The sequence below is a fragment of the Mustelus asterias genome, chromosome 1, assembly GCF_964213995.1.
Source record: "Mustelus asterias chromosome 1, sMusAst1.hap1.1, whole genome shotgun sequence".
NCBI lineage: Eukaryota > Metazoa > Chordata > Chondrichthyes > Carcharhiniformes > Triakidae > Mustelus > Mustelus asterias.
Genome location: NC_135801.1, coordinates 7992062 through 8019050, shown reverse-complemented (window position 1 = coordinate 8019050; position 26989 = coordinate 7992062). Strand labels below are relative to the sequence as shown.

General features: G+C 46.0%; 1 protein-coding gene across 1 annotated transcript in view; it reads left to right on the top strand.

Annotated features, from left to right (window-relative positions):
• Positions 1-25115, top strand: part of grid2 (glutamate receptor, ionotropic, delta 2) — an 858176-nt gene extending 833061 nt beyond the window's left edge. The window contains exon 16 of the mRNA XM_078225205.1: positions 24693-25115. Coding sequence (XP_078081331.1) covers positions 24693-25115 — 423 coding nt within the window. The remainder of the gene's footprint in view (positions 1-24692) is intronic.
• Positions 25116-26989: the final 1874 nt, after the last annotated feature.

Below are 26989 nucleotides of genomic sequence, written 5' to 3'. Positions count from 1 at the left end.
CCTTCCATCACATGGTGTCAACGTTTTATTTTGTAGTGCTTCTGTGGCGTGCACAGGCAGATATTTGCACATTGAAGGTGCTACATAAATACAACTGGTTCTTGTTGCTGGCGGGATTCCATGGTCTGGCAACTGTGAGAGGGGAGTCGAAGATTTGATGGAACTGTGGAGGACTGAACTGAGATGTGGTCGAACTGGGAGGCGGAATAGTGTGTGTTGGCACACTGGGGGACACTCAGCATCTGTCAAAATGAGGAGAAAGAGGGAGGGAGGTGGGAGAAGAGAAGAGGCGGAGTGGCCCAGATCTAGCGGCACTAGTTTATAGGGTTGCTATGCAAACATAGATTCATCGATTTGTAAATTGATTCTTGTACGCTGTGGTAGCGTGGCCCTTTTGAGGGGCGGGTGTTCGTGGGTCACCTGACCCTCCTGGGGCCTATCAGGTGGATACGCCTGAACCGTCGCCTATCGGGTGTTAGGACGCGGGCCCTGGTAGGAGGGAATCTTCAGTGTGAGCCTGGGAGTCGGTGAGACTAGACCTGTATCTGTACTGAGTTTGTTTGTATATAGTTTTAACTTTCCTTCAATAAATCACTGTTGTGATTCAAGGCTTCCTTGTCGTGATACCTCGCGCTACAGTATACACATTTCTCTCTCTTTCTCTATCTCTCTCTCTCTCTTTCTCTAACTCTCTTTCTCTTTCTCTCTCTCTGTCTTTCTTTATCTAATTCTCTTTTTCTCTCTTTCTCTATCTCTCTTTCTCTATCTCTCTCTCTATCTCTCTCTTTCTCTATGTCTCTTTCTCCATCTCTCTTTCCCTATCTCTCTCTTTCTCTATCTCTCTTTCTCTATCTCTCTCTCATTCTCTATTTCTCTCTCTCCCTCTTTCCCAACTGCACCAAATTACAATTATTGCATTTCTCTAATAAGCAACAAGACAGCTAATGCTAATTAAAGCCTTTCCATAGGTAAACCTTAAGAGGTTTACAAAATGTAATTCTTATTTAAAAGGCTATGGAAAGTCACTGACTCTCTATTTTTCTCTTTTTCTTTTCTTCTGTACCATCACATCTGAAAAAAATCCTAGAATCCTTACAGTACAAAAGGAGGCCATTCGGCCCATTGAGTCTGCACAGACAACAATCCCACCCAGGCCCTATCCCTTAATCCAAACATTTACCCTGCTAATCCCCCTGACACTAAGGGGAAATTTAGCATGGTCTGCATATGGTCTGGGAGGAAACCGGAGCACCCGGAGGAAACCCACGCAGACACGAGGAGAACGTGCAAACTCTGCACAGGCAGTGACCCAAGGCCAGGAATCGAACCCGGGTCCCTGGCGCTGTGAGGCAGCAGTGCTAACCACTGTGCCACCGTGCCACAGAAATCAATGGAAAAATTATATTTCAAAGATTATTTAATAAAACTTAACCCAAATTCGTCATTCAGCATGAAATCAAGCCTTTTATCAAGATAGTCTTACGGCCAGACAGACAATTTAACTTTTCCACCACCAGAAAGGATTTGTTTATAATTTATACAGGACAATCTGTAATAACACCTGGAAGCGTGGTGATCTGGATGGTCTCTCCCATTCAAAGAGGGTGAGTTTTTCTCCTCCATTCCCCCCCCCTCCCCCCCTCCCCACTCCCGCTCACACACACCAACACAGTTTCTCAAATTAAAATGACACTGCATATAAAAAATACTGGAAACGTTTTTGAGAATAGTTCCCCCTAACTTTGAAAAACAACCAGGTACAATCGGAAGCTAAAGAGAAAACTGCTGGCAGATGAGCTGACTAAATCCTGCTAATCCATCCATTGAACATGTCCTCACGGTACAGATAATGAGCATCAAGTCAAAATAGCAATTCAAACTTGGATCCTTTGGAGAAGCTAAGGCCTTTACCTCAGATGCTGGAATTCTCAATTACTGAGGGAAAAAAATAGGTTGATTTCTTTAAAATATAAAAGCATTTGAACTGATTTAATTAATTCACTTTGGGGTTTTTTTGACTGGTTATCCAGGATTGGTAAACCAATTGGTTTTATGATAAATCCTTAAGTTTTTTTTTCATTTGTTCACAGGCATCGCTGGCTAGGCCAGCATTTATTCCCCATCCCTAATTGCCCCTGAGAAGGTAGTGGTGAGCCACCTTCTTGACCCGCTGCAGTCCATGTGGTGTAGAGTACACCCACCGTGCATTAGGGAGGGAGTTCTAGGATTTTGACCCAGCGACGATTAAGGAATGGCCGATATAGTTCCCAATCAGGATGGTGCGTGATTTGGAGGGCAATTTGTAGATGATGGTATTTCCATGTCCCTGCTTTCCTTGACGTTCTAGGTATTAGAGGTTGTGGATGTGGAAGGTGTTGTTCAAGGAGCCTTGGCGAGTTCCGTAAGTGCCTCTTGTATATTGTACATGCTGCTGTCGCTATGCGCCAGTGGTGCAGGGAATGAATGTTTAAGATTGTAGATGGGCAGCTTTGTCCTGGATGCTGTCGAGCGTCTTGAGTGTTGTTGGAGCTGCACTCATCCGGACAAGTGGAGAATATTCCATCACCCACCTGACATGTGCCTTGTAGATGGTTCAGTTAACTTTCTGGTCAATGTTGATGATAGTGGGGCGTCAGTGATGGTAATGCCATGGGGAGGCATTAGCATATTGGTATTGTCACTGGGCGGGTAATCCAAAGACCCTGGATAATGCTCTGGGTTTTAATCCCACCATGGCAGATGTTGAAATTTGAATTCAATAAAAATCTGGAATTTAAATTCTTTTGATGATCCTGAATCCATTGTTTTTCGATTATTGTAAAAGTCCATCTTCACTAATGTCCTTTGGGGAAGGAAATCTGCCATCCTTACCCGGTCTGGCCTACATGTGGCTCCAAACCCACAGCAATGTGGTTGACTCTTCAATGCTCTCTAAAATGGTCAAGCACTCGGTTCAAGGGCAATTAGGGATGGGCAATAAATGCTGGGTAAGAAATCTCACAACACCAGGTTAAAGTCCAACAGGTTTATTTGGTAGCACAAGCCACAAGCTTTCGGAGCGCTGCCCCTTCATCAGGTGAGTGGGAGTTCTGTTCACAAACAGGGCATATAAAGACACACACTCAATTTACAAAATAATGGTTGGAATGCGAGTCTTTACAGGTAATCAAGTCTTAAAGGTACAGACAATGTGCTTGGGGAGAGGGTCAAGCACAGGCCAAAGAAGAGATGTGTATTGTCTCCATGTGCTCAAGATGTGCTTGACCCTCTCCCCACTCACATTGTCTGTTCCTTTAAGACTTGATTACCTGTAAAGACTCGCATTCCAACCATTATTTTGTAAATTGAGTTTGTGCCCTGTTTGTGAACAGACCTCCCACTCACCTGACGAAGGGGCAGCGTTCCGAAAGCTTGTGGCTTGTGCTACCAAATAAACCTGTTGGACTTTAACCTGGTGTTGTGAGACTTCTAACTGTGCTTACCCCAGACCGCGCCGGCATCTCCACATAATAAATGTTGGCCCAGCCAATGACGCCCACATCCACTGAACACATTAAAAAAATGAACGCCAAGGGACAATGGTTAAATATTTTCTGGTTGGAGGTGGTCATTGCCTGGCACATGTGTAGTGCCAATGTTACTTGCTCCTTACCAGCCTAAGCCTGAATGTTGTCCAAGTTTGCCAGCACAGACTGTGTCAGCATCTAAGGAGTTGCAAAATGAACTGAACACTGTGCGGTCATCAGCGAACATCCCAATATCTGACCTTACGATAGATCGAAGGAAGGTCATTGATAAAGCAGCTGAAGGTGGTTGGGTAGGATAATACATTACACACTCAACACCCCTTCCACAATCCCCCATTAACAAGATCCTGGGAGTTACCATTGACCAGAAGCCTAACTGAACCAGACATACTGGGCGGGATTTTACGGACTCACTCGAGCGAGACCGGAAATTCCCGCCCGAGGTTAACGGAGATTTCCATCGTCAGACACTCGCCCTCTCCAATTCCATGGCGGGCGAGGTGGCAGAGTTCCGGCGATAGGGCGGGATTTTCCGGCCCCACCTGAGGTCAACGGACCTTTAATTGGTTCGCCAAATTTGCTGTCCCACCCGCTACAATTCCCACAGCAGACGGGATGGGAAAATTCCCACCCATAAATCCTGTGGCTGCCAGAGGTTTTCAGAGGCTGGGAATCCAGTGGTATGCAACTCCGGACTCTCCTAAAATCTGCCCATCACCTAGAAAGTGCAAGTAACCAAGAAGGTAGATGAGGGCAGTGTAGTTGATGTTGTCTACATGGACTTTAGCAAGGCCTTTGACAAGATACCACATAGAACATAGAACAGTACAGCACAGAACAGGCCCTTCAGCCCACGATGTTGTGCCGAGCTTTATCTGAAACCAAGATTAAGCTATCCCACTCCCTATCATCCTGGTGTGCTCCATGTGCCTATCCAATAACCGCTTAAATGTTCCTAAAGTGTCTGACTCCACTATCACTGCAGGCAGTCCATTCCACACCCCAACCACTCTCAGAGTAAAGAACCTACCTCTGATATCCTTCCTATATCTCCCACCATGAACCCTATAGTTATGCCCCCTTGTAATAGCTCCATCCACCCGAGGAAATAGTCTTTGAACCTTCACTCTATCTATCCCCTTCATCATTTTATAAACCTCTATTAAGTCTCCCCTCAGCCTCCTCCGCTCCAGAGAGAACAGCCCTAGCTCCCTCAACCTTTCCTCATAAGACCTACCCTCCAAACCAGGCAGCATCCTGGTAAATCTCCTCTGCACTCTTTGCAGCGCTTCCACATCCTTCTTATAGTGAGGTGACCAGAACTGCACACAATATTCCAAATGTGGTCTCACCAAGGTCCTGTACAGTTGCAGCATAACCCCACAGCTCTTAAACTCCAACCCCCTGTTAATAAAAGCTAACACACTATAGGCCTTCTTCACAGCTCGATCCACTTGAGTGGCAACCTTTAGAGATCTGTGGATATGGACCCCAAGATCTCTCTGTTCCTCCACAGTCTTCAGAAGCCTATCTTTGACCCTGTAATCCACATTTAAATTAGTCCTACCAAAATGAATCACCTCACATTTATCAGGGTTAAACTCCATTTGCCATTTTTCACCCCAGCTTTGCATCCTATCTATATCTCTTTGCAGCCTACAACAGCCCTCCACCTCATTCACTACTCCACCAATCTTGGTGTCATCAGCAAATTTACTGATCCACCCTTCAGCCCCTCCTCTAAGTCATTAATAAAAATCACAAAGAGCAGAGGACCAAGCACTGATCCCTGTGGCACTCCGCTAGCAACCTGCCTCCAGTCCAAAGATTTTCCATCCACCACCACCCTCTGTCTTCGATCAGATAGCCAGTTGCCTATCCAATCGGCCAACTTTCCCTCTATCCCACACCTCCTTACTTTCATCATAAGCCGACCATGGGGGACCTTATCAAACGCCTTACTAGAATCCATGTATATGACATCAACTGCCCTACCTTCATCAACACACTTAGTTACCTCCTCAAAAAATTCAATCAAATTTGTGAGGCACGACTTGCCCTTCACGAATCCGTGCGAAGTATAACTCAGACATCAAAGGGACGTTTTTTACACAGAGGGTGGTGGGGGCCTGGAATGCGCTGCCAAGTAGGGTGGTGGAGGCAGGCACGCTGACATCGTTTAAGACTTACCTGGATAGTCACATGAGCAGCCTGGGAAGGGAGGGATACAAACGATTGGTCTAGTTGGACCAAGGAGCGGCACAGGCTTGGAGGGCCGAAGGGCCTGTTTCCTGTGCTGTACTGTTCTTTGTTCTTTGTTCTTTGACTATCTCGGATTAATCCGCATCTTTCTAAATGGTCGTAAATCCCATCCCTAAGGACCTTTTCCATCAATTTACCAACCACCGAAGTAAGGCTAACCGGTCTATAATTACCAGGGTCATTTCTATTCCCTTTCTTAAACAGAGGAACAACATTCGCCACTCTCCAGTCCTCTGGCACCATCCCCGTGGACAGTGAGGACCCAAAGATCAAAGCCAAAGTCTCTGCAATCTCACCCCTTGCCTCCCAAAGAATCCTAGGATACATTTCATCAGGCCCAGGGGACTTATCGACCTTCAGTTTATTCAAAACTGCCAGGACATCCTCCCTCCGAACATCTATTTCCTCCAGCCTATTAGCCCTTAACACCTTCTCTTCCTCAAAAACATGGCCCCTCTCCTTGGTGAACACTGAAGAAAAGTATTCATTCATCACCTCGCCTATCTCTACTGACTCCATACACAAGTTCCCACTACTGTCCTTGACCGGCCCTAACCTCATCCTGGTCATTCTTTTATTCCTCACATAAGAGTAAAAAGCCTTGGGGTTTTCCTTGATCCGACCCGCCAAGGACTTCTAATGTCCCCTTCTAGCTCTCCTAAGCCCCTTTTTCAGCTCATTCCTTGCTAACTTGTAACCCTCAATCGAGCCATCTGAACCTTGTTTCCTCATCCCTACATAAGCTTCCCTCTTCCTTTTCACAAGACATTCCACCTCTTTCGTGAACCATGGTTCCCTCACTCGGCCATTTCCTCCCTGCCTGACAGGGATATACCTATCAAGGACACCCAGTATTTGTTCCTTGAAAAAGTTCCACTTTTCATTAGTGCCTTTCCCTGACAGTTTCTGTTCCCATCTTATGCCCCCTAATTCTTGCCTAATCGCATCATAATTACCTCTCCCCCAATTGTAAACCTTGCCCTGCCGTACGGCCCTATCCCTCTCCATTGCAATAATAAAAGACACCGAATTGTGGTCACTATCTCCAAAGTGCTCTCCCACAACCAAATCTAACACTTGGCCCGGTTCATTTCCCAGTACCAAATCCAATGTGGCCTCACCTCTTGTCGGCCTATCCACATATTCTGTCAGGAAACCCTCCTGCACACACTGCACAAAAACTGCCCCATCCGAACTATTTGACTTACAAAGGTTCCAATCAATATTTGGAAAGTTAAAGTCCCCCATGAGAACTACCCTGTGACCCCCACACATATCCATAATCTGCTTAGCAATTTCTTCCTCCACATCTCTATTACTATTTGGGGGCCTATAGTAAACTCCTAACAACGTGACCGCTCCTTTCCTATTTCTAACCTCAGCCCATATTACCTCAGTGTGCAGATCCCCCTCGAAGTGCCTTTCCGCAGCCGTTAAACTATCCTTGATTAACAATGCTACTCCTCCACCTCTTTTACCAGCTTCCCTACACTTACTGAAACATCTATACCCCGGAACGTCCAACAACCATTCCTGCCCTTGTTCTACCCACGTCTCCGTAATGGCCACAACATCGTAGTCCCAAGTACCAATCCACACCCCAAGTTCATCTACCTTGTTTCGGATGCTCCTTGCATTGAAGTAGACACACTTCAACCCACCTTCATGTCTACCAGTACCCACCCTTGACCTTGATACCTTCCCCAATACCTCACCACCCTCAACACTGACTTCTGGACTACAACTCCTTTTCCCACTCCCCTGATAAATTAGTTTAAACCCCCCTGAACAACATGGTAGGTTGTTGCATAAGGTTAAATCTCATGGGATCCAGGGTGAGGTAGCTAAATGGATACAAAATTGGCTTGATGACAGAAGCCAGAGGGTGGCTGTCGAGGGTTGTTTTTCAAACTGGAGACCTGTGACCAGCGGTGTGCCTCAGGGATCAGTGCTGGATCCACTGTTATTTGTCATTTATATTAATGATTTGGATATAGGAGGCATGGTTAGTAAGTTTGCAGATGACACCAAGATTGGTGGAATAGTGAAGAAGGTTATCTCGGATTGCAACGGGATCTTGATCAATTGGGCCAATGGGCTGACGAATGGCAGATGAAGTTTAATTTAAATGAATGCGAGGTGATGCATTTAGGTAGATTGAACCAGGGCAGGACTTACTCAGTTAATGGTAGGGCGTTGGGGAGAGTTACAGAACAAAGAGATCAAGGGGTACATGTTCATAGCTCCTTTAAAGTGGAGTCACAGGTGGACAGAATGGTGAAGAAACCATTCGACATGCTTGGTTTCATCGGTCAGAACATTGAATACAGGAGTTGGGATGTCTTGTTGAAGTTGTACAAGACATTGGTAAGGCCACACTTGGAATACTGTGTACAGTTCTGGTCACCCTATTATAGAAAGGATATTATTAAACTAGAAAGAGTGCAGAAAAGATTTACTAGGGCGCTACCAGGACTTGATAGTTTGAGTTATAAGGAGAGGCTGGATAGACTGGAACTTTTTTCTCTAAGGCTGAGGGGTGATCTTATAGAGGTCTATAAAATAATGAGAGGCATAGATCAGCTGGATAGTCAATATCTTTTCCCAAAGGTAGGGGAGTCTAAAACTAGAGGGCATAGGTTGAAGGTGAGAGGGAAGAGATACAAAAGGGTCCAGAGGGGCAATTATTTCACACAGAGGGTGGTGAGTGTCTGGAACAAGCTGCCAGAGGCAGTAATAGAGGCGGGTACAATTTTGTCTTTTGAAAAGCATTTAGACGGTTACATGGGTAAGATGGGTATAGAGGGATATGGGCCAAATGCGGGCAATTGGGACTAGCTCCAGGGTTAAAAAGAAAGGGGGGCATGGACAAGATGGACCGAAGAGCCTGTTTCCATGCTGTAAATCTCTATGACTCTCAGTAAGGAGTGTGATAAGACACTGTCCTGAGGAACTATTGCACCAATGTCCTGAGGCTAAGGCCATTAACAACCACAACACTCTTTCTTTGTGTGAGGTAAGATTCCAGTCAAAGAACAAAGAACAAAGAAAATTACAGCACAGGAACAGGCCCTTCGGCCCTCCAAGTCTGCACTGACCATGCTGCCTAACTGAACTAAAACCCCCTACCCTTCCAGGAACCATATCCCTCTATTCCCATCTTATTCATGTATTTGTCAAGATGCCCCTTAAAAGTCATGATCACATCTGCTTCCACTACCTCCCCTGGCAGCGAGTTCCAGGCACCCACCACCCTCTGTGTAAAAACCTTGCCTCGTACATCACCTTAAACCTATGCCCCCTAGTAATTGACTCTTCCACCCTGGGAAAAAGCTTCTGACTATCCATTCTGTCCATGCCCGTCTAATCTTTTTGACTTCTACCAGGTCGCCCCTCAACCTCCGTCGTTCCAGTGAGAACAAACAGTGGAGAGATTGCCCCCTTATTCCCACGGATTTCAGTTTTGCCAGGGTTTCTTGATGCCCCACTCGGTCAAATTCTGCCTTGATGTCAAGGGCAGACATTCTCACCTCACATCATTGGGGAATTAGGTCCCTTCAGCCTGTATTTGGACCAAGGTTGTAATGAAGTATGGAACCGAGTGGTCCAGTCGGAGATCTGCTCTTGTTCCGGCTGCTTTCCACACTTTTGTCTCACAGGTTACCCGCCTCAATTCTGATTTGTTACTGGTTTCCCTCTGAGCCAATAAGGGAAGTGCAGCAGCAAATGGGTGACAACAGGAAGTAGATACAACAACAGGAAGTGCAGGAAAAGTGTGCTGGACACAAGGTTTTATAGATACATTTCTCCACTGCTGACAAACCGTATGAAATGGTCAGAATGCAGCAACCCTACAAATTGTTTTAACATTCTATTATTTTGCAAAATGAAGAAACAGAATAGCTAATTGACCAGAAGGTGTCAGTTGTGCCAAACCTTTTCCTGAGGCACTAAAAACATAAATCAAAGAATCCTACACCTCACTCAAAAAAGCAGCAAATTGTTAGAGGCGTGTGCCCCTGAACCACGTGACTTTCACTTGACCTTTCACTTTAATAAGTACATCGACATTATTGTGTATCTTTTTTTTATCCTTTCATGGGATGTGGATGTCATTGGCAATGTCAATATATGTTGTCCATCCCTAATTGACCTTTAAGGGCAGGTAAGAGTCAACCACATTGCTGTGGTTCTGGTGTCACATGTAGGCCAGACCAGGTAAGGATGGCAGATTTCCTCCTCTAACAGGCATTAGTGAACCAGGTGGATTTTTACCACAATATATGATTGTTTCATGGTCTCCGTGACTGGCTTTTAGCCCAGACCCATTTTTTTGATTAATGATTTGACTTTATTAGTTGACTTTAATTGATTGATCGGCACGGTGGCACAGTGGTCAGCACTGCAGCCTCACAGCGCCAGGGACCTGGGTTCATATCCCGACATGGGTCACTGTCTGTGTGGAGTTTGCACGTTCCCCCCGTGTCTGCGTGCGTTTCTTCCGGGTGCTTTGGTTTCCTCCCACAGTCCAAAGATGTGCGGGTTGGGTGGATTGGCCATGCTCAATTGCCCCTTAGTGTCAGGGGCTAGGGTAAATACATGGGGTTATGGGGTAAGGGCCTGGGTGGGATTGTGGTGGGTGCAGACTCAATGGGCCGAATGGCCTCCTTCTGCACTGTAGAATTCTATGATTCCATGACACAGCAAGCTCCCATAAAACAGCAATGTGATAATGACCAGATTTTGTTTTTCTTTTCCATGTTGGCTGAGGGAAAATGATTGGTCACAGCGCTGGGGAGAACTCCCCTGCTCTTCTTCAGAATAGAGCTACGGGATATTTTACATCCACTCAAACAGGCAGATGGGGCCTCAGTTTAAAGTCCCACTTGCAAATCCCCACCTTTGACAGTGCGGCACTCTGCCAGTTCTTGTACTTGGGAGTCAGCCTTGATTTTTGCACTTGACCTGGAGAGGGAGTTGAACCCCAACTTTGTGTTACAGAGGCAAGTGTGCTACCCAATGAGCCACTGCTGGTACAGTTTTAGACAAGAATATTCAGGTCTTTGGAACTAAGATGGGTAAATGGGGTTAAGGTTCAGATCAACCATAATCTAATTGACTGGTAGAACACGCTTGAGGTGATAAATGACCTTCTTATGTTCCTAAGTTCATAAAAGTGCAAAATGCACCTGGAAAAACATGCACTTATTTTTCATTCATACTTCCATTTCATTCTACAATTATGATCTCATTCTCCAGAACACCAGATCCTCAGATCTCTATTACTGGGTCATACACAGCATAGCCTACATTCTCTATCTTGTTGTCCTGACTTATCCTCTTGTAGGCACCCTTAAGGCTGTGCTGAGATTTTTTATCCTACTATCAGCTCCGTCGAGTATTCAAAGATGCTTTCCATTGTCAAATGAATCAATTTACTTCTTTGAAATGCCCCAAGCCTTTCGTGACGAGGCTGAGAACTGATGCTTGAAAGGTTAAACGGAAGGAATCAAACTTGAACAAGGGGTTCACAGAAGTGAATTATACTTCAGTGCATCAGAACACGACCGCAGGGGAATAAGTTCTTCTTTGTGGATTGAAACCACATTTTTAGCCCTTGTAGTTCCTGAGCACCTTCGCAGTTGGGGTCAGGTTTTAATTGGTGTAAGTTGGGTCAAAAGGGGGTTGCTTGTCTCCCCGCCCCATTGACCCCTATTCAGCAGGCTCCTGTCCTTCTGAAAGGGGGTCATCTTTGGGACCAATGCCGGAATTTTACCGGCACACCCGCCCCGGAATCGGGGCAGGCGAAGCTCGCAGAATGGCATTCTCCATTGGTCTCGGGCGGGATCTTACGAGCCTTGGGCAGGCGAGGCGGTAAAATCCGGGCACGAGTGTCCATCTATTTATGACACCAGGACCCTTTAAATACGCAAATTAGAATCCATAGACCCGTGATTGCAGTCTGAGGTTGGAAATAGTCGGAGCGTGCGGAGTACAGGCTCTGGTCAACCCCACTAACAATGGAACCAAAGAGACCCAGCCAAAGGTAGGTTTGAGATTATTCTTCATAGAATTGTAGAACCCTACAGTGCAGAAGGAGGCCATTTGGTCCATCGAGCCTGTACCGACAACAATCCCACCCAGGCCCTAACCCCAGATATTTACCTTACTAGTCCCCCTGACGCTAAGGTGCAATTAAGCATGGCCAATCCACCTAACCTGCATATTTTTGGACTGTGGGACGGGGAGAATGTGCATACTCCACACAGACAGTGACCCAAGGCCAGAATTTAACCCTTGTCAGGTAAGAGAAAGAAAAAGACTTGTGTTTTGACTTTTCATAAACTCAGGCCACCCTGAAACACTTTCCAGTCAATAACGTAAAGTGACTAAGTGTTGTCCTTGTTGTAATGGAGGAAATGCCGCAGCCAATTTGCACGTTGCGAGCTCCCACAAGCAGCAATGTGTTACTAATCAGATTATCTGGTTTTGCCTGTGTTATTTGAGGGATAAATATTGATCAGGCCAATGGGGAGTAACTCCCCCGTTCTTCCCCCAATAGTGCCGAGGGATCTTATCCATCCAGCTAAGAGAGGATGGATGCCACCTTGGTTTGGTGTCACACCCAGAAGGCGGACCTCCAACAGTGCACACTATGTTGGCACTGCACTGGAGTGTCAGCCTCGATTTAAGGCACAAGGCTTGAAGGCTGATGCAGGGAACTGTCAGTGGCCCAGCTTTTTCTCTTGACCTCATCAATGGTCCAATAGGTAATGTCAAAAACTTTGCATTCTGGTTCATTTCCAATCTCAGAAGAGAATGACAATCACATCCCTGGACACAGTTATAGATATTTGATAGTACTCATTAAACACTGTCCATATTAATCCTGAGCATTGAAAAGACCAGGTCAATAAGGCATTTGAGAAAGATTGATTGCAATCTTACCCGGCCCTCTCAACTCTGTCGGGATTCCAATTTCCATGCAATTATAAACACTCATGTCTCTGGCCCCGTAATTAAATTCGATCCACATTCTGGTGAACAGATAAAGGTTGGCACTGGGGCAAAGGGAAATGGAAAATCTGCCCCGTCACCCAGTAGCATCAGTGCTTAATGATGGAATATTGAAGCCTGAGTTAGTGAGCACAGAACAAGATTGGGGGGGGAGGTCTCATCCAGGATGGTAACTTTTCTTTAATTCATTTACCAGATCTGAGCATTGCTGGCAAGGGCAGCATTTATGATCCATTCCTAATTGCCCTTTGGAAGGTGGTAGTGAGCTGCCTTTTTGAACTGCTGCAGCTCCTAAGGTGTAGGTACACCTAGAGTGCTGTTAGGGAGGGAATTCCAGGATCTTACGCCAGTGACAGTGAAGGAACAGCAATATATTTCCAAATTAGGATGGTGAGTGACTTGGGGGGGAACCTCCAGGTGCTGGCCTTCCCCATGTATCTGCTGCCCTTGTCCCTCGAGGTGGTTGTGGGTTTGGAAGGTGCTGCCTAAGGAGCCTCGGTGAGTTCCTGCAGTGTATCTTGTAGATGGTACACACAGCTGCCACTGTTCCTCGGTGGTGGAGGGATGAATGTTTGTGGAAGGGTGCCAATCAAGCTAATAATTGTGGGTTTGGATGGAGATCGTAACAACACAGACTGCAGCACTTCAAGACGGCCTCTCCAGCTTCTCAACTGCAATTAGAGATGGGCAAGAACTCTTGACCTTGTCACCGGTGTCCACACGCTGCCCAAAGATGTGCGGGATAGGTTGATTGGCCATGCTCAATTGCCCCTCAGGGAGATTAGCAGGGTAAATACTTGGTGTTAAGCAGATAGGGCCTGGGTGGGGTTGTTGGTGCAGGCTCGCTGGGCCAAATGGCCACTGTAGGGATTTTATCATTTTATGATTCTATGAAAGTATTTAATTTTGTTGCTTTGCTAAATTCTCCCTCAGTGCACCCAAACAGGTGCCAGAGTGTGGCAACTGAGGGATTTTCACAATAACTTCATTGTTAATGTAAGCCTACTTGTGACGCCAATAAATAAATATTTTGTTATAATAATCAGCTTAGGTGTCTTCCCTTCCCCAACTCTTCAAAATTACAGTGTTAACGACCCATAACATTAGCTGTGAAGCGGCTTTGACACGTCAAACAAATAAGGGCTTGGGTTGGGCAGCACGGTGGCACAGTGGTTAGCACTGCTGCCTCATAGCGCCAGGGACCCAGGTTCAATTCCCGCCTCGGGTCACCGTCTGTGCGGAGTCCGTATGATCTCCCTGTGCCTGCATGCGTTTCCTCCCATTTACTCTTACAGCTCAAAGATGTGCGGGTTAGGTTGATTGGCCATGCTAAATTAACCCTACTGTCAGAGGATTAGGAGGGTAAATATGTGGGGTTAAGGGAATAGCACCTGACTGGGATTGTGATCAGTGCAGACTTGATGGGCCGAATGGCCTCCTTCTGCACTGTAATGATTCTACGATATTGTATGGAATGAAGCAGAATAATAGGATATTAGAGAAAGAATACCAAGGTATTGGGAAAGGCGTGATGAAGGATTAACTGCATCTGTTGTGGTACTTAATCCCTCATTGTCTTTCTGTGTTACCAGCCCTCTTTCCAGTAGTGGCTGTAACTTATTGTTACATCTCTGAAAAACACGCCAAATTGCAGATGGATTGTAAGTGTTAGATAATGCACATTGCACAACAATGCACCCTGATATAGGACACTGTATCAGTGATTATACTGAGAAAGGATTCTGATTTGAAATCAGCCGAAGGTCCATAATGTTAACAGGATCTGAGCCAGTTGGCGAAGTTAAAATCAAGACATGTCCCAGAATTTTACGCTCCATCACTGCCCCCTCCCCATTCTGCTGGTTTCTGTGGCAGGGGGAGAGTGTAAAATAGCATGGGTGGGATTCTGTCCACGGAGAAGCCCATCCACCTGACCCAGATATGGTTTTATAGAGGGGGCAGACAGAGCCTTGGACTGGGAGCCTGTCCTTGCTCCTATTAAGTCCCTTAAGTGGCCACGTAAGGACCTTTTCCCATCCAGTCTCAATTTTTAGCCTGGCAGGTGTCCGATCACTGAGGGTGGGGGAACAGAAGAAGTTCTGACCTTTGATCTCGGGCAACACAGGGGAGGGGGGAGGTGTCACCTCTTTTGGAATGCCCCTTCAGTTTAGGTGCTCTCTCCCCTCAGGGAATGGAGAGGACTGCCCCATTCCCCCTCCACAGACTGTCCCCCAACACTTAGATCTCCCCCACCACAAGATGCCCCACGGCACTCCCTCCCCTTCCCTTCCCACCTCCCTGGTGATGGTATTCTGAGAGAGTTTGACAGAGTTGGTGTGGTGATGGGAGGGGAGGGAAGAGGAGGCCGTAGGGTGTCTTGGGGAGGGTCTCAACATTCCTCTCTCACACCCAATGTCCCAGCGGTCTCCTATTTATATGTGCTCAAGGTACTTATTTAAAGAGTGCCCTTCACCTGTGCATCTTAACAATATAATTAACAAACTATTCACAAATAATAGTACGATCTCAAAGAGTTGTGATGGAGGGGAGACACCCAATCTTATTTTTAAAACAAGGTAACAAAATAAAATTTATTTTTTACACAGTCACAGGATGTGGACATTGATGGCATGGGTGACCATTACTGCCCATCCCTAATTGCCCTTAAGAACCAGATAATGAGCCACCTCCTGAACTGCTTCAGTCCGTGTTGTTACAATCTCCGTCAAGTAAGAAGTCTCACAACACCAGGTTAAAGTCCAACAGTTTATTTGGTAGCATGAGTTTTCGGAGTGCTGCTCCTTCATCAGGTCTTGAGACAATTCACACCTCTTTAACCTGTGACTGAACCTCTCTCCACTCGCATTGTATGTACCTGTAAAGGCTTGATTACCTGTTAGATGTGAGAGTGGTAGACGTTTTCCAAAGATGTGCGGGTTAGGTTGATTGGCCATGCTAAAAATTGCCCTTAGTGTCCTGAGATGCGTAGGTTAGAGGGATTAGTAAAATATGTAGGGATATGGGGGTAGGGCCTGGGTGGGTTTGTGGTCGGTGCAAACTCGATGGGCTGAATGGCCTCTTTCTGTACTGTAGGGTTTCTATGTTTCTCGCCCATTATATAAAAATTCACTGATTTTGAAGAACACATCACCAGCCTACCCTGACCCAGGTTCCAGGGCTCCCACTGTAGAAAAAAAAGACCTGATGAAGGAGCAGCGCTCCGAAAACTCATGCTACCAAATAAACTGTTGGACTTTAACCTGGTGTTGTGAGACTTCTTACTGTGCTTACCCCAGTCCAATGCCAGCATCTCCACATCAATCTCCGTCAAGACAGTGGATAGTCAGAAGCTTTTTCCCAGGGTGGAAGAATCAATTACTAGGGGGCACAGGTTTAAGGTGCGAGGGGCACAGGTTTAAGATGCGAGGGGCACAGGTTTAAGGTGTAAGAGGCAAGGTTTAAAGGACATGTACGAGGCAGATTGTTTACACAGAGGGTGGTGAGTGCTTGGAACTCGCTGCCGGGGGAGGTAGTGGAAACAGATACGACAGTAACTTTTAAGTGGCATCTTGACAAATACATGAATAGGATGGGAATAGAGGGATATAGTCCCCGGAAAGGGTCGGGGGTTTTAGTTCAGTCGGGCATCATAATCAGCACGGGCTCAGAGGGCCGAAGGGCCTGTTCCTGTGCTGTAAGTTTCTTTGTTCTTTGTTCTAAGACCTCTAGGTCCAGACGAAACCCCCAAATTTGTTACAATCTTGTTAAGGAACAGTAACTTTTATTCCCTGGATTAAGATGAAAGACATGTCTAAAAATAATCTCTGCTTCTTTTTCTTTTTTATACTTTTCCAATTCAATCAAATCAAATTCAGAGTCTCAACAAGTTGAGACATTTCCGATCCAGGCTGACAAGACAGGGCAAGCGACCAAACCACCCTGTCCTGGGCCTGATCTACATGAGTCAAGCTGATTGGAGAAGGGGGAGGATCCTCCTCCAAGACTTGAGCTAATTTGCATCAGCAACAATAACTTTTATTCCCTGCTATTTACTAAGATAATAAGATTCCACAGTTTTAAACAAACAGAAGAAATGTCACCACATAAAGATCACTAAAGCACATCGTCAATACACCCTCTGAACAGAATTAACGTGAGGTTAACATGAATTCTCAAGCAGACTGTGGCTGAGTAATCACAGATTTCTACCGAATTTCTCAGCAACCCAACCAGACAATTGCTGTGAGTCGCAAAATCCTTTCAAAATTCTGTTTCCCCTCACAAGGGATTTCAGCTTATCTTCCTCCAAGAGCTAATCTGATCTCCAGCTGATAATATGCTCTGTTCCGCCTGGGTTCCATAGGTACAATCCTTACCTAAAAGATGCACTATTCCACATCTCTCTGAAATCTGCTCACAGGCCTAACCTCCTTGGTCTCTATTCCAGCTGAGCCGACCTCCCACCGAGATCACATCCCCCTGTGATGGCCAGACTGCACTCCAAACACAGGCACAGTCCCAGTTCTCGGTCACGCTGCTGCCAACCACGGCTCCTGGACTTCTCTGAGCCCTAGCTCCTCTGGAACATGGAGCGACCACTGTTCCTGGGCTTCCTTGAGCCCCAACTCTTAGCAGTATAGAGCTAATGGTTCCCAAGGTTTCTCTGAAACCCAGCCCTTTCAGCCTCATGGAGCTGACTATTCCCCCTCCCCACCCCCCACCCTCCCGCCATTCCCCCCACCCCCCTTTGGCTGCTCCCTAGCGATAGCTGTTCATGCTACTCACTCTTGAACAGAACTGTGACTTTTTTCTTACCCTTTTTTAAAATCTCCCAACAGGGTTCTATCTCCATCCCTAGGCAGTTCAAATGTATCCAAGCTGCATATAGAATCATAGAATCCCTATAGTGCAGGCGGAAGCCGTTCTGCCCATCGAGTCTGCACTGACTCTCCGACAGAGCATCTGACCCAGGCACTATCCTCGTAATCCCGTGTATTTACCCCATTAATCCCCCTAACCTTGAGAGACCAAGGGGCAATTTAGAATGGCAAATCCACCTAACCTGCACATCTTTGGACTGTGGGTGGAAGCTGGAGCACCCGGAGGAAACCCACGCAGACATGTACCTTGAGTACCTTAATTGTTACAATCTCCAGTCAACCAAAGAGTTACCCTTGGTATCCTGGCCAATATTTATCCCTCAATCGACATCAGAAAAAACTGATTATCTGGCCTATGCCATTTGCCGTTTGTGGGAGCTTGCTGTGGCAAATTGGCTGCTGTGTTTCCTACATTACAACAGTGACCACACTGAGGAGGCGATGGCCTAGTGATATTATCGTTGGACCATTAATCCAGAAACTAAGCTAATGTTCCGAGGACGCAGGTTCGAATCCTGCCACAAATCCCAGATGGTGGAATGTGAATTCAATAAAAAATACCTGGAATTAAGAATTTACTGATGACTATGAAACCATTGTCAGAAAAACCCATCTGGTTCACTAATGTCCTTTAGGGAAGGAAATCTGTCATCCTTACCTGGTCTGGCCGACATGTGAATCCAGAGCCACAGCAATGCGGTTGACTCTCAACTGCCCTTGGGCAACTAGGGATGGGCAATAAATGCTGTCCAGCCAGCAATGCCCATGTCCCACGAATGAATAAATAAAAATTAATCAGCAGAATCAGCTAATGTTCTGGGGACCCAGGTTTGAATCCCACCACAGCAGATGGTGGAATGTGAATTCAATAAAAAATTCTGGCATTAAGAATCTACTGATGACCATGAAACCATTGTTGAGTGTTGGAAAAACCCATTTGGTTCGCTAATGTCCTTTAGGGAAAGAAATCTGCCGTCCTTACCTGGTCTGGCTTACATGTGACTCCAGAGCCACAGCAATGTGGTTGACTCTCAACTGCCCTTCAAGGGATCCATAGAATCCATGCAGTGCAGAAGGAAGCCATTTGGCCCATCGAGTCTGCACCAACCACAATCACACCCAGGCCCTATTCCCCCAACCCCACACATTTACCCTGCCAATCTCCTGACACTCGGGTCAATTTACCATGGCACATCTTTGACTGTGGGAGGAAACCGGAGCGCCCGCAGGAAACCCACGCAGACACAAGAAGAACGTGCAAACTCCACACAGACAGTGACCCGAGGGCCAAATTGAAGCCGAGTCCCTGGCGCTGGGAGACAGCAGTGCTAACCACTGTGCCACCGTACCGGATGGGCAATAAATGCAGGCCAACCAGCGATGCCCCATGTCCCACGAACGAATAAAAACTTCAAACATACTTCAATGGCTGTGAAGAGCTTCGGCACTTCCCTGCAGTTGTGAAAGATGCTATATAAATGCAACTTTCTTTTATTAAGCACAATATGATAAGTAAGCTTAATGAAGTACCATGCACTAACCTTAGCTAAAATATGTGAATGTTGAGGCTGAATATCCTTTAATAAACATTAAGTATTAGAACGTAAAATAGCATGGAAAAGTAGAGTAACGGGTGTATCCTGTAACTCAGTGCAATTCATTAGCATATAATTTAAAAATACCTCGGGTCATTACAATTTGCTACTTTAACACCTTATTCACCAGAAAAATTGCATTCAAGCATTAAATAGAATAATTTGTCTACAACATAAGTTCACATGTGAAAGGGACGGCACGGTGGCACAGTGGTTAGCACTGTTGCCTCACAGCGCCAGGGACCCGGGTTCAATTCCCACCCTCGGGTCACTGTCTGTGTGGAGTTTGCACGTTCTTCCCGTGTCTGCGTGGGTTTCCTCCGGGCGCACCGGTTTCCTCCCACAGTTTGAAAGACATGCTGGTTAAGTGCATTGACCCGAACAGGCGCTGGAACATGGCAACTAGGGGAGTTTCGCAGTAACTTAATTGCAGTGTTAATGTAAGCCGTACTTGTGACTAATAAATAAACTTTTACTTTTACTTTACCACTTTGGTTAACACTAACTCAGCCTGACACACCAGGGACAAGACAGCCTGTAAAATGGGATCAGACATCTGTCTTTGACCCTATCAAGCATATATGACCTCTTCTAATACAATTCAATTGTATGGATTAATATGAAAGACATGGCTAAAAATAATCTCTGCTTCTTCAGCAGTTAAGAGTTGAAGAAACCAAAAGCACTCACGTTTTACTGGACAAATATAGGAACTGAATCAGTCTATGGAAAATGCATTCTCAGTGAGGTTACCAAAGTGTGGGTATGGAACTCCCCATTTTCCGGCTTTCTCTGGGATACATCTTCAAAGAGAACACAGGTCACGGATAAGAATAGAGTATTGTCTGTCCGACAATCCTTTGGACATAAGAGCAATAGAAGGAGGCCATTCAGCCCTTACTATCGTTCTATCATCAGTCAGATCCCGAGTCGTCTATATCCTTTGATATATTTACCTATCAAACTCTATCTGTCTCACTTTTGAAAATTGCAATTGTCCTCCTTTTCTTCTGACCCCCTTTGACATTCAATGGCATTACCATTGCTGAATCTCAACTAGCAACATCCTGGGGGGTTACCATTGGCTAGAAATATAACCGACCAGCCGTATAAATACTGTGGCTACAAGAGCAAGACGGAGGCTGGGGATTCTGCAGTGAGCAACTCACCTCCTGACTCCCCAAAGCCTGTCCATCATCTACAAGGCACAAATCAGGAGTGTGATGGAATGATCTCCATTTTCCTGGATGAGTGCAGCTCTAATAACATTCAGGAAACAATAACACCATCCAAGACACAACAGCCCATCCACAGACTTTAACATTCGCTCCCTCCACCACTGTTGTGCAGCAACAGCAGTGTGCACCATCTACAATATGCACTGTAGCAACTCGCCAAGGCTCCTTTGGCAGCACCTTCCAAACCTGTGAACTGTAGAATCTCGAAGGACAAGGGCAGCAGATGGATGGGGGCACCAAGTTTCCTTCCAGGCCAGATGCCATCCTGACTTTGAAATATGTTGCTGTTCCTTCACTGTCACTGGGTCAAAATCCTGGAACGCCCTCCCTAACAGCAATATGGGTGTACCTACACCACATGGAATGCAGCGGTTCAAGAAGGCAGCTCGCCTCCACCTTCTCAAGGACAATTAGGGATAGTCAATAAATGTTGGCCATTCCAGCAATGCTCACATCCCATGAAAGAACAAAAGAAAACTTTTAATCACTGTGGGTTGGTATAAAATGAAACTGATGATATTGAGATGCACCAGATCTTAAAGTAAATGTGATAGGCTTGGTGCATGTACCAAATAGCAAGACTTTGATTCATAGAATCCCTATAGTGCAGAAGGAGGCCATTTGGCCCATCAAGTCTGCATCGGTCACAATCCCACCCAGATCCTATCCCTATAACTCCACTGATTTACCCTGCTAGTCTGGCCCTGACACTAAGGGGCAATGTACTATGGCCAATCAACCTAACCCAAACATCTTTAGACTATGGGAGGAAACCGGAACACCCCGGAGGAAACCCACGCAGACATGGGGAGAATGTGCAAACTCCACACAGAGAGTCACCTGAAGCGAACCCGGGTCCCTGGCGTTGTGAGGCAGCAGTGCTAACCACTGTGCCAGAATGCCACCCCTTCTTAGGCAGTCCACTATCTTATACCGCTCCAACTAACTTGACAGAGTCCAGGTCAATTAACTGATTGAATCTATTTTTTCATGTGATTGTACAAGATCCCATATGCTTGGTGTTTGGAAGAACGCAGGCAAGTTATCCTCAGTATCCTGGTCAATATTTATCCCACAACCAACATTACTTAAAACAGATTATCTGGTCATAATCAGAGAGCAGTGTGTAAATTGGCTGGCCTGTTTCTTCCAACAACTGCACTTCAAAAATTACTTAATTGGGTACAAAAGCCTACAACCTGTAAAGGGTCATAATGGGCGTTCCTGCAGAAGATAAAAGATCATTTTACAATGCCATCCTTATGGGATGTAAAGCAAGAGTGGCACAGTGGTTAGCACTGCTGCCTCACAGAGCCAGTGGCCCCAGTCCGATTCCAACCGTAGGTCACTGTCTGTGTGGAGTTTGCACGTCCTTACCGTGTCTTCATGGGTTTCCTCTGGGTGCTCCGGTTTCCTTCCACAGACATGCAGATTAGGTGGATTGGCCATGCTAAATTGACCCTTAGTGTCCCGGGATGTGTAGGTTTGGGACATTAGTGGGGTAACTATGTGGAGTTACAGGGATAGGGCCTGATGGGATTGTTGTAGGTGCTGACTCGATGGGCCGAATGCCCTCTTTCTACACTCTAGGGATTCTATGATTCTATGAAGATGTGGTGATAAATGGTGGTCATGGCCTGAACTTCCACCCATTTGTTCAGAACCTGTTTTAATTCTTGCCACACATTTTTTCTTTTTTCATTCACAGGTTGTGGGCATCTCAATTGGTGAGCACACTCAGTGTGTGTGTGGGGGGGGGCGGTGGGTGGGGTGGGGTGGGGGGGGAGGGGGGTGAAGAGGGGGCAGGGGGAATGGGAGGGATGGGGGGTACTCTTTTTCTATCCACCCTTTGGTGCCACATCTTGCCTCTTACGCCTTCAAACGCATATGAGGCGGCACGGTGGCACAGTGGTTAACACTGCTGCCTCACAGGTTCGATTCCTGGCTTGGGTCACTGTCTGTGTGGAGTCTGTACGTTCTCCCCATGTCTCCGGGTGCTCCGGTTTTCTCCCACAGTCCAAAGATGTGCTCGTTAGGTACATTGGCCATGCTAAATTCTCCCTCAGTGTATCCGAGCAGGCGCCGGATTGTGGCGACTGGGGGATTTTCACAGTAACTTCATTGCAGTGTTAAAGTAAGCCTACTTGTGACTAATAAATAAACTTTAAGAGTGTACAAGGAACATGTTTAATCCTAGGCGTATTCACGAACATGTCTCTCTTTTGGTTGAAAGCTTTTGCAACAGCTGATATTTAACTTTGCAGGATGCTTTGATCTAAGAAAACTAGCAAGCATAGTGGGGTGGCTGTGAGCAGGAAGATCTTGTGGAAATCCCATCGTTATCTAGAGATCAGTCGCAATGGCACAAGGTGATAGGAAGAATAAAGAAGCTGAATATTATTTAAATGGGGAAAGACTGCAGAAAGCTGCAGCACAAAGGGATTTGGGGATCCTCATGCATAAATCACAAAAAGCTAGATGCAAGTTCAGTGGGAAATAGGGAAGGCAAGAAGAATGTTGACCTTTATTTCAAAGGAAATGGAGAATAAAAATAGGGAAGTCTTGCTAAAACTCTAAAACTATACAAGGTACTTGTTAGACCTCACCTGGAATACTTTGAATAGTTTTGGTTCCCTTATCTAAGAAAAGATATATTGGCATTGGAGGCAGCTCAGAGAAGGTTCACTAGATTGATCCCAGGTAGGGAGGGATTTTCTTATGAGGAAAAGTTGAGTAAGTTGGGCCTGTACTCATTGGAGTTTAGAAGAATGAGAGGTAAATTTATTGAGACATATAGGATTCTAAAGCAGCTTGACAGGGTAGATGCTGAGAGGATGCTTCCCCTTGTGGGAGAGTCTACGACCAGAGGGAATGATCTCAGAGTAAGGGGTTGCCTAACTTAAGACAGAGATGAAGAAGCATTTCATCTCTCAGAGGGAAGTGAATCTATGAAATTCTTTACCACAGAGGGCTGTAGAGGCTGGGTCATTAAATATTATTAAGGCTGAGATAGACAGTACTTAGCACTGCTGCCTCACAGTGCCAGGGACCCGGGTTCGATTCCTGGCTTGGGTCACTGACTGTGTGGAGTTTGCACATTCTCCCCATGTCTGCGTGGGATTCCTCCGGATGCTCCGGTTTCCTCCCATTGTCTAAAGATGTGCGGGTCAGGTTGATTGGCCATGCTAAATTACCACTTAGTGTCAGGGGGACTGGCAGGGTAACTATTATTTGCGGAAGGATATATTGGCCTTGGAGGGAGTACAGAGAAGGTTCACCAGGTTGATACCAGAGATGAGGGGTGTTGATTATGAGGAGAGACTGAGCAGATTGGGTTTGTACTTGTTGGAATTTAGACGGCTGAGGGGGGATCTTATAGAGACCTATAAGATAATGAAGGGGCTGGATTGGGTAGAGGTGGAGAGATTCTTTCCACTTAGAAAGGAAGCTAGAACTAGAGGGCTCAGCCTCAAAATAAAGGGGGGTCAGTTTAGGACAGAGTTGAGGAGGAACTTCTTCTCTCAGAGGGTGGTGAATCTCTGGAATTCTCTGCCCACTGAAGTGGTGGAGGCTACCTCATTGAATATGTCTAAATCACGGATAGATGGATTCCTGATCGGTAAGGGAATTAGGGGTTATAGGGATCAGGCGGGTAAGTGGAACTGATCCACTTCAGATCAGCCATGATCTTATTGAATGGCGGGGCAGGCTCGAGGGGCTAGATGGCCTACTCCTGCTCCTATTTCTTATGTTCTTATGTTCTTAACTACTTGGGGCTACAGGGATAGAGGCTGGGTGGGATTGTGGTCGGTGCAGACTTGATGGGCTGAATGGTCTCCTTCTGCACTGTAGGATTCTATAGGCAGATTTTTAGTCAGTAAGGGAATCGAAGGCTATGAGGATAAGGTGGGAAAGTGGAGTTATCATGTACAGATTATCACATCAGTCATGATCTCATTGAATAGTGGAGGAGACTCGATGGGCCAATGGCCCACTTCTGCTCCTACGTCTTATGTTCTTGAAATGCCAGGTCTAATCCACATGGAGTTGGTTGCTGCCAAAGGTCTGCTTCTAAAATAAAATTGCCCAAAGTGGGCCAGGTTTCCGAGAGATTGGATCTCAGGCTTGCTGCATGGCTTGGTGCCCTAACCTCTTGTTCTCTCTCTTGGACAGGACGACAAGGAGATTGATCTGGAGCATCTGCATCGGAGAGTCAACAGCCTGTGCACAGATGATGATAGCCCGCACAAACAGTTCTCCACCTCGTCCATAGACCTGACCCCGCTGGAGGTGGACACCATTCCAACGCGGCAAGCCCTGGAGCAGATCAGTGACTTCAGAAACACTCACATCACCACTACCACCTTCATACCGGAGCAAATCCAGACTATAAGCCGCAGCCTGTCAGCTAAAGCCGCCTCTGGCTTCTCATTCGGGCCGATGCCTGACCATCGAACTGGCCCCTTCCGAAGCAGGGCACCCAACGGTGGCTTCTTCCGAAGTCCTATCAAGACCATGTCCTCCATCCCCTACCAACCAACTCCCTCAGCTGTCTACAGCCTCAACAACGACCCTGATCGAGGCACCTCCATATGAAAGGCCTCCTTGTCAATTACTTTTCCAATCGGGACTCAGTTTGTGAGACAATAGATTTCACGGTAGTTCTAACCTGGACGTAACTTTATTTGTGTTTTTTTTTAATCAAGGTGGGGGTGGGAGGGTGGTTGTCAGGATCTTAGTTACAGCTTTCTCAAATATAATCGCAATAACTCCAGCCTGTTTGACGCAAGTATGTTTTATTTCCTGCTGCATTTGGCTTCAAGGCTTGTCCTGCTGACAGTTTCATGTGTTATTTCATTCTGGACCAAAGGCACAAAACTGCTGTTAAAAATAAAGAACATTCAGGCCCCAAGTTCAGGAATGCTATATTTTATAGGGTACATATATATGAAGCCATCCTTGTGATTGTAGAGATATTTCTGACATCATGTTGCAAAAAAAAATTAAATATGCCGCGTGTGTGGTCCCTTGCATAATCTTATTTTTTAAGAATGGTGAATGTTTCGGAAGGTTCTATCCTCATGCAGATGTTTTCTAATGTACAGTTTTAGGGTAAATCTGCCCCGACGAGGCCAGTTTTTTGGGCACTGCTTGATTGCTCCCCTTCTCTGAGGTGTCCCCAAGTTCGTGATGAATGTCAGAAGTTCACTTTTTTGGGTCCTTGTTGCTGGAGGAAGTGAGATGCCAACATGCACTTCTGAAATGGAGTTAATCGCTGCTTTATAATAATGCTTCGAGACAGTCAGTGACAAACATTAACTTTGTAGACCTAGTCTAGGCAATTCGGTTAAGGTAACCATGGAGTTATATTTTAGCAACCTCATTATAGGATCATATAAGTTTGGTCGGAGTCGCATTTAACTTTTCTTTCTTTAAAAAAAAAAGGTCAGGATAATTAATTATTTTGATGATAATAACAGCTAATAGAAAACGAGAACATCCAAAGATTTAACAAAAGGGAACTTTTATCTAATTCAACAGAGGTTTAAATTAAGCTTGTAACAATCATTGCAGCGCAAAATGGGGAGGCTATTCGGCCCTTCAATGCCGGTGGCAGCTCTCTGCAAAGATCTCTCCAGTTCTTTCCATTGCCCTGCTCTCCACCCTCCCCCCCCCCCCCTCCCCCCACACTACCCTCCAACCTCTGTCCAAACGCTTCCCTTTCAAACATGTACCCAGTTACTGTTAAATGTGGCCTTAGCATTATTAACAGAACAACAAATCGAACTGAAACAATTGTCTTTTGGCAACCATTCAGCTCATCGGGTGGAGATTCCCGTCCCTAAAATAACTGGGGGGAGGGAAACAGTATCACATGAGGAGGGAGGGGGGAATATAGATCATGGTTTTGATTCATATAAAGGGAAAAAAAAGGTATCTAATCGCACAAAATTCCTTTATTCAGCTGGTCGAACTGAAAATTGAACAATTTGGCACCTGGATATACAATGAGGGGGACAATGGAACTTCCTACATCTATCTAAATGCAAATGAAATAAATGTGTGGACTGAAGCATCTATCTGTAGGAAGGTTAGCCATGCTGACATTGAAATACAGGCAATCCTTAGAAGCTTTTTCATAGAATCATAGAATCCCTACAGTACAGAAGGAGGCCATTTGGCCCATTGAGTCTGCATCGACAACAATCCCACCCGGACCCTATCCCCATAACCCCACATATTTACCCTGCTAATCTCCCTGACACTAAGGGTCAATTTGGCACGGCCAATCCACCTATCCCGCACATCTTTGGACTGTGGGAGGAAACTGGAGCACCTGGAGGAAACAGACACGGGGAGAACGTGCAGACTCCGCACAGACTCCCAAGCTGGGAATCAAACCCAGGTCCCTGGCGCTGGTAGGCAGCAGTGCTAACCACTGTGCCACCGTGCCGCCCCCTCCCTCTCTC